The sequence below is a fragment of the Nicotiana tabacum genome, chromosome 8 (assembly GCF_000715075.1).
Source record: "Nicotiana tabacum cultivar K326 chromosome 8, ASM71507v2, whole genome shotgun sequence".
In the NCBI taxonomy this organism is placed as follows: domain Eukaryota; kingdom Viridiplantae; phylum Streptophyta; class Magnoliopsida; order Solanales; family Solanaceae; genus Nicotiana; species Nicotiana tabacum.
In genome coordinates this window covers 21,995,052-22,005,357 of record NC_134087.1, presented here as the reverse complement: position 1 = coordinate 22,005,357, position 10,306 = coordinate 21,995,052, and the positions used below count along the sequence as shown (strand labels likewise).

General features: G+C 35.0%; 1 protein-coding gene across 2 annotated transcripts; it reads left to right on the top strand.

The window, feature by feature from the left end:
* Nucleotides 1-2,322: 2,322 nt before the first annotated feature.
* LOC107827880 (KH domain-containing protein At3g08620) lies at nt 2,323-7,159 on the top strand. Of its 2 annotated transcripts, none has more exons than XM_016655099.2 (7): nt 2,323-2,590; nt 2,716-2,804; nt 3,639-3,802; nt 4,991-5,110; nt 5,390-5,506; nt 5,601-5,744; nt 6,619-7,159. In XM_016655099.2, exons 1-7 carry the CDS (start codon nt 2,505-2,507, stop codon nt 6,763-6,765), a joined length of 867 nt encoding a protein of 288 aa, XP_016510585.1. In that variant the 5' UTR covers nt 2,323-2,504; the 3' UTR covers nt 6,766-7,159. The 2 variants fall into 2 exon arrangements, with proteins under 2 accessions (XP_016510585.1, XP_016510586.1); XM_016655100.2 differs by having other exon boundaries at nt 2,450-2,590; nt 2,730-2,804.
* The last annotated feature ends 3,147 nt before the right edge of the window (nt 7,160-10,306 follow it).

Genomic DNA, 10,306 nt, shown 5'->3' with positions numbered 1-10,306 from the left:
TTTTTCACCCGGTATTTACAATAAATTCAGCCGAGTAACGTAAATAGTTACTTAATAATGTAAAAAATAGCACTTAACCAACATTAAGTAATAAAAGTTTATATACAAGACACATGTTTTATATTTATTGCTTGCAAGTAAGTTATTCTTCTCTGTAATGTCAATATTTACTGATTTGATACGTACAAACATCGAATCCGACAAATGCTAGTTGTCTTTACATGTAATTATACTAGTATCTAAGTTTTCAGTAGAATTTTTTTTTTAATAAGGTTTTCTAAAAAGCAAAGCTAGTAATGGTCATTATAGAAGGGAGCCTTGGCGTAGCTGATAAAGTTACTATCATGTGACCAGGAGGTCACGCGTTCGAACCGTAAAAATAATATTTTGCATAAATTCAGGATAATTACGTACAACGGACTCGTGTGATCCGGTCTTTTCTCAAACTCCGCATATAGCGGGGGTTAGTACAGCCCTTAGTAATGGTCATTATAAATAATGCATTAGTTGCATTCACAATAACGGAAAATTCATTGGATGTGTATTTACAAGAAAAAGACACTGGCGCCCATTAAGAGAAGTCATGAGACTCAAGAATTTTGTCAGTAATTAAAATTTAATTATTGTAAAAGACAGTTGATTGGTAAATATTTTTCATTTACTAGCTCTGCATTTGTAATGGAACTGCTAAAAAATTTGGCAGATGCTTTCCGCTAGGCTCTGGCCTCTAGTACTTGTGCTTATAGTAATAATTAACATTGCATTCCTAGATGTGCTGTTTCAGTTTATCTAATGGTAATTCATTAAACATAGAATTTAAGATATTAATTTAATTATATATTTATAATGTGGGACACTCTAGTGCACTAAATTCCCACTATGTGCGGAGTCGGAGAAAGGGCTAGATTATAAGGGTCTATTATACGCAGTTTTATCTTATATTTGCAAAAGGTTCCATGACTTGGTCACATAATAACAACTTTACCACTTACGCCACTTCTAATTATAAATTCATAATATACAATATCAAAGTAATACTACATAAACTAATGTATGTAAAGTTAATTTAATAAGAACAACACCATTATTGAAATTGAAGAATAAATCCCTTTAAATTAAATAGTTACTAAGCTAGTCACCTCACCTCTTCTTTCTCATTTTATATATATAAAAAAAGAACTACGGCAAGTTAAGTTTTTCGGCTTATATAATTTAGCTTATATACAATGTAAACCATTCTTATATTATCAATATAATTTAATAATCTATAGATTATTGTACTTATTATGGTTTAGTTATTAGAAAGGAAGCATTGACGTAACTGGTAAAGTTGTTATTATATAATTAGGAATGAGCCGTGAAAATAGCCCTCCCCCCTCCTCCCACGCGCCAAAAAAATATTTTTCTTTTTTCCTGTAATTTCAAATTTGTGTTTTTCGTTTTTCTGCACCACCATCCCACCCCACCAAATCCCACCCCCACTTCCCTCCTCCCCAGCGGTACAAAAAAAATTACTTTTTTTTTGTAATTTTTAAATTTATGTTCTTTTGTCTTTCTGCACCACTCGTTCCCCACCCCCACCAGGGGCGTACACAGAATTTTTTGTAAGCGGTGTCGAAATTTAGAGAGGAGTATAAATGAAGAGATTACTTTAATAAAATCATATTTCAGAAAAACACAATTCAAATATAGTAGTACAGTTCTCTCCCACGAACTTTTATTTTTATAAAATGTACTCATAATAGACTCAATACAAATATAAACAAAAAAAAAATCTATATAAGACAGCAAACTTTTACTCAATAGGATGTTGCTTCTTTCAAAAAAAATTCAGAAGAATACTAAAATATTAAGAAAAAAGTTGTTAAAAGCGTGGGGAGTGGAACGCTAGACCACAAGCATAAACTAGATTGCTTCATCAACGGGCCAATAGAGTCGTTAACATCAAGTTGTGTCATTTATTATATTTAAACTATATTTCCTTTTTAGCTTATTTACATATATATTAATAAATAAAAATTTCCGACCAAGCGGTGTCGGATGCTCAACGTGCCTCCGCCCCTGACCCCCACTGTCCCAGAAATATAAGGTAAAATTAAGTATAATAAACTCTTGTAATCCGATCCTTCGAACCCCGTACATACTGGGGCTTAATGTACCGGACCTCTATTATGGTTTAGTTACTAGTTGTAGTTTAGAGAGCCTATGTATTCTTTTAACTACGTAGTGAAAACAAGAACAAAAAGAAGTGCTAGCTGCTAACGTGGGGCAAGTACATGACCCACACCTATATTTAAGCCTCCAACTCCAACACAGAAAAAAACAGTTCACTATTTATTTCTTCCCTGTTTTCCAGGGTTTCACTGATTCAAAGCTTTTGTTTTCTTTTTATTAACCAGAAAACATTTTTCTTTGTTGGCTGTTTCTTGACCCCTTGTTATTCTTCCCCTTTTTCTTCAACTGTCCAAAGTTTTATTGCACACCCTTTTCTTTAATTGAAGTTCATGTCTAATTTGTATAATCATAACTTGAATTTCTCACCTGCTAGAGCTGTTTCTCCTCATATTAGAACCAACCAAGATGTTGATAGGTAAAGGACAAATCTTTGTTTTTTTTTCTTTTTTGAGACTTAAAGTTGAAAACTTTATACAAGATTGATTCTTTAGCAAATTATATTGTTTTTTTTTTGTTGTTGGTGTTTTTAATTTTCTGTAGTCAGTACATGACAGAGCTGTTAGCAGAAAGGCAGAAGCTTGGACCCTTTACACAAGTTCTTCCAATATGTAGTAGACTCTTAAATCAAGGTTGGTTTGTTTCTTGATCTTTTATTTACTGCTGTTAATATGTTTTTCTTAACTACTGTGGTGTCTGGGTCTCTTGCGCGCAGCTCGACTAATTCCACCTGTACTTGCTACATACTGCTGTTAATATGTATTAGTCTCTCACTTGGTTATTCTGTTGTGCATTTCTCTGTTAGCTAAATACTAGTGTTCTCTGTCTGTTAAACTGCTAATGCTCTTAATCATGGGTTAAAGTCAATCTATACACTAATCTGTTAAGAAGTTTTCTTATGTTGTTTCAACACATGTTTATGACTGGAAAACATTCATAACAAAGTTGTAGACTTTAGGCCAAATTGATCAAATCTACTAGGTTGCAGTATGCTTTTTAGCTCAAAGAGTAAGCAAAAGACACAATTTGTAGTATGTGAAAAGACAAAGGAAATAAATGAGATGTGATTTTAGTAAGTTTTTGATGTAACGTGTATGGTTTGTTACAGAGAGACGAGTAGTTAGAGTCTTTAGACTTACTACTGCTTCAAAGCAAGATTTTGTTTATTCAAACAGTATCATCACAGGAATAAATTAAGAAGGATCAAGTAATGTCCATTATGTAATGATAAACTTATTATATCGATTGACAAGCGCGTATTCCACATAAACATTAGTCCAGTGGCATTTTGAAAGAGGTGGATTACAGGTTAGGATGTAACCAAGTTTTTCTTCAAAGAAATGTTTGTAGCAGATAATATGTATGAGGTTAGTCTCCTTGGTAAGTTGATGTATATTCTGCTTAATAGCTTTAGTGATTTTCAAAATGGGAAGTTCTTGAATTTTAGTTTTCAATCTCTTTGACAGAAATACTAAGATTTTCTGGAATGATTCCCAACCAAGTACTTAGCGACTATGACAGACTACAACGTGGAAGCCCTAGTCCTGTATCTTCATTCGACATGATGCAACATGTCGGAGGAAAAGGTTTAGGTGGATGGAATGGGAATGGATGGAATGCCTTTCAAGAGGTCAGCTTATACTTACTGCTTCTTTAGGCACAATTTTCAAATTTTCTTTTCATTAATTCTGTAATGCTGCCTATTACATGTCTTATGTGTTCTGCCGATAGGTGCTAGTTCATGGTTTCTATGCTAATTGAAACACTAACATGGTGTAATGGGAATCGTAGTAAGTTGAAATATATGGCATCCTCTTGTTACGACTTAGAATCAGTTTAACCAAATATTGAAATGAAAAATTGATTATAATCCCTAGCATGATTATGGTCATGAAAGTACCTCCAAATGAAGAAGTAGGACTTCACTTCAGTCTACAATATGTTGTGAGCTTAGATCTTGTAATATAACATTTAGTATTAAGTGCTTTTGAACTAACTCACTGGAAGAATTAGTAAAAAGTGGGGGATGCAACCACAGATCACAAACTGCTGTCCGGTCTTTGGATGCTGCTTCATAATTTTACATTTAAAGAAACCTCATTTTACGAGTTTGTAGACTATCAATGTGGAAGCTATCCAGCCAGCTGAAATCCATTTCTGGAGAAACTAACATTTGAAATGTCCTCTTTCTAAGTTGACCTAAAACAACTGCTTTAACTTTTAATCCTCTTCTTCGCTGCAGCTGCTAGAAAAGTTCTTTTGTTTGTTTGAGAAGCTTGAGTCAATTTCACCCTATTATAGTTTACTCATATCATCGAAGTATGTTGTTATTTGTCAGTTTCATTTCTAACACCTTTATTTGACAACAGAAAAAGTAACTTGCACCTTAGGTTTGGTAATTATACTACCATGGTATCAATTGGTATAACTCTGTCCTCTGACCCCGTTACATTTCCATTTCTCTTTACTAGATAACGCTTAGTTAGGTCCATTTCCTTAGTTCTCAAAACATGCAAAGGACTTTTGAAAGGGCTTGGTCAGTCCTTTCTTTATGTCGCTACTTTTTTGGTTCATGAAGTTTGAATGTCATAGAAAATTGTGTCATGGAGTTAGTAATCTACATACACTTTCAGTAATGAACGCTCTGCACTTTCAAGCCTTTCCACTTCAGTTACATGCTCCAGGAAGATATGGGAGCTCAGTTGCCCCACCCACAACCACCACCACCACGTGGTGTTTCTTTGGCTTATGTGGCATTGCTGCTTGTACTCCTACTGCTTTGCTGGTTGTATTGATATCCCTGAAATTCATTTTGCAGCAAAGATTAGGTGTACCACAGGGAAGGCCCATCGACTGGCAAGCTTCACCAGGAAGTCCAAGTTCATTTCTTGTGAAGCGGATATTGCGTTTGGATATACCAGTCGACAGATATCCAAATGTAAGCTGACGCCATGGACTGTTGATAGGTTGCATTATATGTTGTAACATATAATGATGCAGTACATTTTCACAACAAACTCCATGTAATAATATTTAAAATGTCAATTTCAACCCTCAGCGATGGTATTTGTACCAATAATTATGTGAATAACTCGACATAATTAAGTAGCTCACCTAAGATAGAGAAAGGGAGTAAAGGGGATGCTTTTAAGGGGATTTTGATATTTTACCAAATTTATTGAGCAGTAGACTAAATCATATATTTCTCATGGCACAGTTCAACTTTGTTGGACGGCTTTTAGGACCTCGAGGCAATTCTCTGAAGCGGGTGGAAGCGTCTACTGGATGTCGCGTGTTTATACGAGGACAGGGTTCAATAAAAGACCCCGAAAAAGTAAGGCCCTTTGACTTTTTATTCACAGTATTGCTTTTCGTCCAATTATTTTCTTATATTACTTATGCTTTGTGCTCGTCTTATATTATTGAAGGAGGAGAGTTTGAGAGGCCTTCCAGGTTATGAGCACCTCAATGAGCCACTGCATGTTCTACTTGAAGCAGAATTACCCATCAATATAGTTGACGCACGGTTGAAACAAGCTAGCCAAATTATTGAAGAGTTGCTCAGACCTGTGGTAAGCACCTTCTCACTCCGTCGTATACACCTATAAGCAATTGCAGACAAAACAGTCATTGTACTTCTGTGGTTTTTTATCATGAATAATGAAATGGACAGATTGAAAGAATCGACATATGTGTGATATATTTTGCTCTTCAGGAAATAATCTGAGAAGACAACTTAACTGTTCAACTATCAGGAGTTACTTTACAAAAGAAAAAAGGAGGGTGCGGGACATGGTGGATGAAACAAAAGATATCTCTTATGATCTACTTAAGTTTCTTAAGATGGTGACCTACTACCTAATTACTCTTAGAACTAAAACTGCATAGGAGAAAGGTTTAATGTAACTACTCCCTCTACGCAGAGGCGGATCCAGGATTTGAAGCTTATGAGTTCTTAGTGCGACCTCAAGTAAATATACAATAAGTAACTGGGTTCACAACCAAATATTTATGGATTTTAGTGGATTTTTTAATACTTATACATGGTATGTGCAAAAGTTACTGAGTTCCCGGGAACCCACACCTACTAACAGAGGCGGATGTAGTGTATAACTTACGGGTTCAACTGTACCTATAACTTTCGACGCGGAGTCAAAATTTGTATGTAAAAATTCACTAAAATTGCAAAAATAATAGATATGAACCCATAACTTTAAAAATATAATGGGTTCAATGTTAAAAACATTAAAATTGAACCCATAGGGTGTTTGGGCAGAGGCGGATCCAAAGTATATTGCAGGAAATCGAAGAACACGATTATTAACAACTAACAAGACATGGCATTATTAATGTTAAACATCGACCAACAAGATGTTACAGCAAAAGAAAAATAAGAATTTCAAGGAATATATTGCTAATTTCATGTTCATTGGCCCGGAAATGCAGGACGAGTCGCAGGACTTGTATAAAAGACAACAGCTTAGAGAACTTGCTGTGTTGAATAACAATTTTAGAGAAGAGAGCCCCCAACCAAGGGGTAGTGTATCTCCTTTTAATTCAAGCGGGATGAAACGAGCCAAAACTGGTTGGTGATGGATGCTAAGTTTTTTTCCAATTCGTGGTGCATCTGTACGCTTGGGACTAAGGCGTCGCTGTTAGTGATGGTGCATTTGCATAGCGGCTTGGCGACTTCAGACCTAAATGCAGCTAAGTTATGTGCCTTTAACGTGACGAAAATAGTATGTGACAAAGAAATGCAGCAGACTGAAGACAACATCAAACTGATTTCTTGACTGTAGTTGTTTGTGTTAAAGTAGAATGATTATTTGATTTGTTTGTTATTGACAAAGCTAGTTGACAAAGGTGGTTCCTTTTCTTTTCTTCCTTTACTTTTTGGGATTTGTAATTTATGACTTATTACATCCTCTGTTAAAATATAGATTGCTCCATGTAAATCCTATGATATGGATTTAAGACCATGTTATTCTATAACTGCAGAAGCTACAATCCACTCCATTATTGCTCCCCTTCTGAAGATGGCATTAGTTTGATTTAGATTTAACCAGTAGTAGTGAATATTTATTCAAGCTCAAGAAACTATTCCCGTCTTAAAGTTGTCTTCGTGTGACCTATAGGTTACGGGTTCGAGTCATGGAATCACCACTGATGTTTGCGTTAGGGCAGGTTGCTTACAGCACACCCCTCGGCTGCAAAAGCAGGATGCATCGTGTTTCCCCTTTTTATTTAAAGAAACTATTCTCATCTCTACTAAAATTCTTTTTTAAAAAGTTAAAACACTGAAATTTTTGAAAAAGTTGAAAATTATTACTAAATAATACTGCATTAGGTGTATTTTTTTAGAGTTTAACTTTTGTGCATTAAAAGTGTTTACTATTTTTAGAAGAAGAAAAACGTTTACCATTTTTACATATTAAACCAGGTTAACTTGATTTTTACAAACAAATAATTTCTTTTAGCAAATCTAATATGATATTGTGAAAATTGAGGAAATAATAGAGTAATAAAATTGTTATAATCGCATAGTATATGTATGATTTCGTACAATTATTCACTATGAATGTACTCTCATTATTCCTTTCGACAAGAAAATTAAGTGGGGCAAGTGCACATATCGCCATTTTCAAGGATGCTATTTAGAGATTGACCAGTACTTATTTTGCCCTGAAATTTAAACTAAAAATCTTAATTTTAGGATAATTCAGGATATTTTTGTCCTGAAAAACTGAAATTTACGACGCACTGGCTAATTCCTAAATAACAGCCTTTTGAAATTTATGACGCACTGACTAATTCCTAAATAACAGCCTTTTAGAATGGCTATCTGGTGTACAAATTAAGTGATTCAAGATGGGCTGGGCTACACTTGTTGAGCCCATAAGAAAGCCTAAAACGAATTTTCAGGAAGAAGAAATTTCCTCATCCATCTACCAAATGCCAATATCATTCTTCCAATCTCAAGCCCTAGTTTTTTTCATTGAATCAATCGATCGGAGAAATCACCATTAAAATTCAGCTAAGCTAAGATGGGGAAACAACCAGTTAAACTGAAAGCAGTTGTTTACGCTTTATCTCCGTTTCAACAGAAAGTAATGCCAGGTCTATGGAAGGATCTTCCGGGTAAAATCCATCACAAAGTTTCTGAGAATTGGATCAGCGCTACTCTCTTGCTCGCTCCTCTTGTCGGCACTTACTCGTAAGTATTCCAATAAATAAATAAAATCAATTAACTGTGCCTTTATTCTAAATTAATCGGCTATTTGAATCATTTATATCCTCAGATCCATTTTAATTTCGATATGCAATAATAAGCTATGGAGCATTTAGCTTGATTTAATTATTTTTGCCTGCTTAATATATGTTTTCGGATATGTTTTAAGGATAAAGCGACTGAAATGTATAGCAAGTCCAACCGAAGGCTGTAGCATAGAATAGGAGCTTAGTTTTTTGTTTAATGACGGTGGTGTCCGTGCCTCAGATTGCGGGCACCTCGACTATTCCACTGGGTACCTGCTATCCGGCTTAGGTAGATGGGAAGAAATTATCTAGAATGGGAACTTAGTTGCGATTCCACAGGATACCTTAAATCCGACTTAGGCAGATGGGAAGAAATCACTTTAACATGGGAACTTAGGTGCTCAGGCTTTGGTTGGAAGATAACATATGACCAGTAGAGAGCTGTTAGAATAGCCATAAGACCATGATTGCCAAACACACCTGTCGGCTTATCAGAGTGTCTGGAGGTAGCTCTGTAGACGACCAATGAGATATGTGTAGCCTTCACGGACTGTGAATCTTCTGCTCATTTATTTAGATGAAAGACAACTGTACAGTGGCAATTTAAACTTGTTGAAAACGTTTGCTTCTATAAGTAATTAATTTCTTAAGCTGAGATTAGTGGGCTTTCAAGCCTATTTACAGATTGAAAAGGCAAGGTTAATAAGGTTTTCCTTTGTTTTGCATCGTTCATGCTGTGTGAAGTTTTATTTCTTTCTTCTTTTGGCTGGGGGTAGTGAGGAAGTACTACACATTGTTCTTTTGAGTAGATAAAGGTTGCTTGGTAAAGCATACGAGCTTAAGCATCAGTTTGATCTCAAATTATTTTTTATTAGAAAAGAGTTATATGCAGTAATATAATTTTTTTTTAGAAGTAAAATGTGATGATATAAAAATACTTAACACTAGTAATTAGATGAAGTTAGTTTCATTAGCTAAAATATAATATTTGAGAAAATATTCACACTAGTTAGATAATCATATACTCTCACATATACTAGTAAATAGTTCAATAACATATTACCACGTTTACAACTCTACCCATATCATGCCTCTTTAAGAGAAACTTAATCTCTGTCTTTTTGTTTTCTTCACAATCATTATATGGTCAAAATAAATGTCATTAACTTGTTTCTCCTCCGTTTGCTTTATTCTGTTCAACTTTGTTGTCTCCAAGCAAGTGAAAGTGACTGCTGCGAAAATCTTAGTTTTTTAAGCTTTAATTAATCGAAAGAATAAGATTTTAATCTGGGTTAGGATTTGAGCTGCATTCAGACGTAGAGTAAATTGACTTAGGTACGCTAGACAGTTGAAGGTTATTAGGAGATTCTGGTCATTGTTTTTATCTTCTGTTGGCTTGAGCTTTTCGAGTAAGGTTCGCTCCCCCCTTTCCCCTTAAATGTGTGTGTCTGTGTGTGTATGTGGTTGCTTAGTTCATAGTCATGGTGTTTCTTTATGCATGCAGGTACGTGCAGCACTTCAAGGAGAAGGAGAAGTTAGAACACAGATACTAAAGTTCTGTTCATCATTTGTATGGGGAGGACCTCTGTTTCTATTTCTGTTTTGAACAGGAAATAAGTCATGTTTTGGAACTTCTACCATCATTTTGAGGATGTTTACTTTTATGGCCTATTAAATGCATCTAGTTGCTTTATTGTCTTTTTGAAACATTTGTGCACTCTGAATCTTGTACTAAGTTCGGAGTTTGAAAAGAGTCCATGAACCCTCTCATATGTTTGCTATTACATCCCATGAAAGAAATGTGTCATTCAGTTGTGCTTAGTGGCGGAGGCAGGATCTCCACGAAGGGGGTTCAAAATTTTTTTGTATCTAGTGGGAA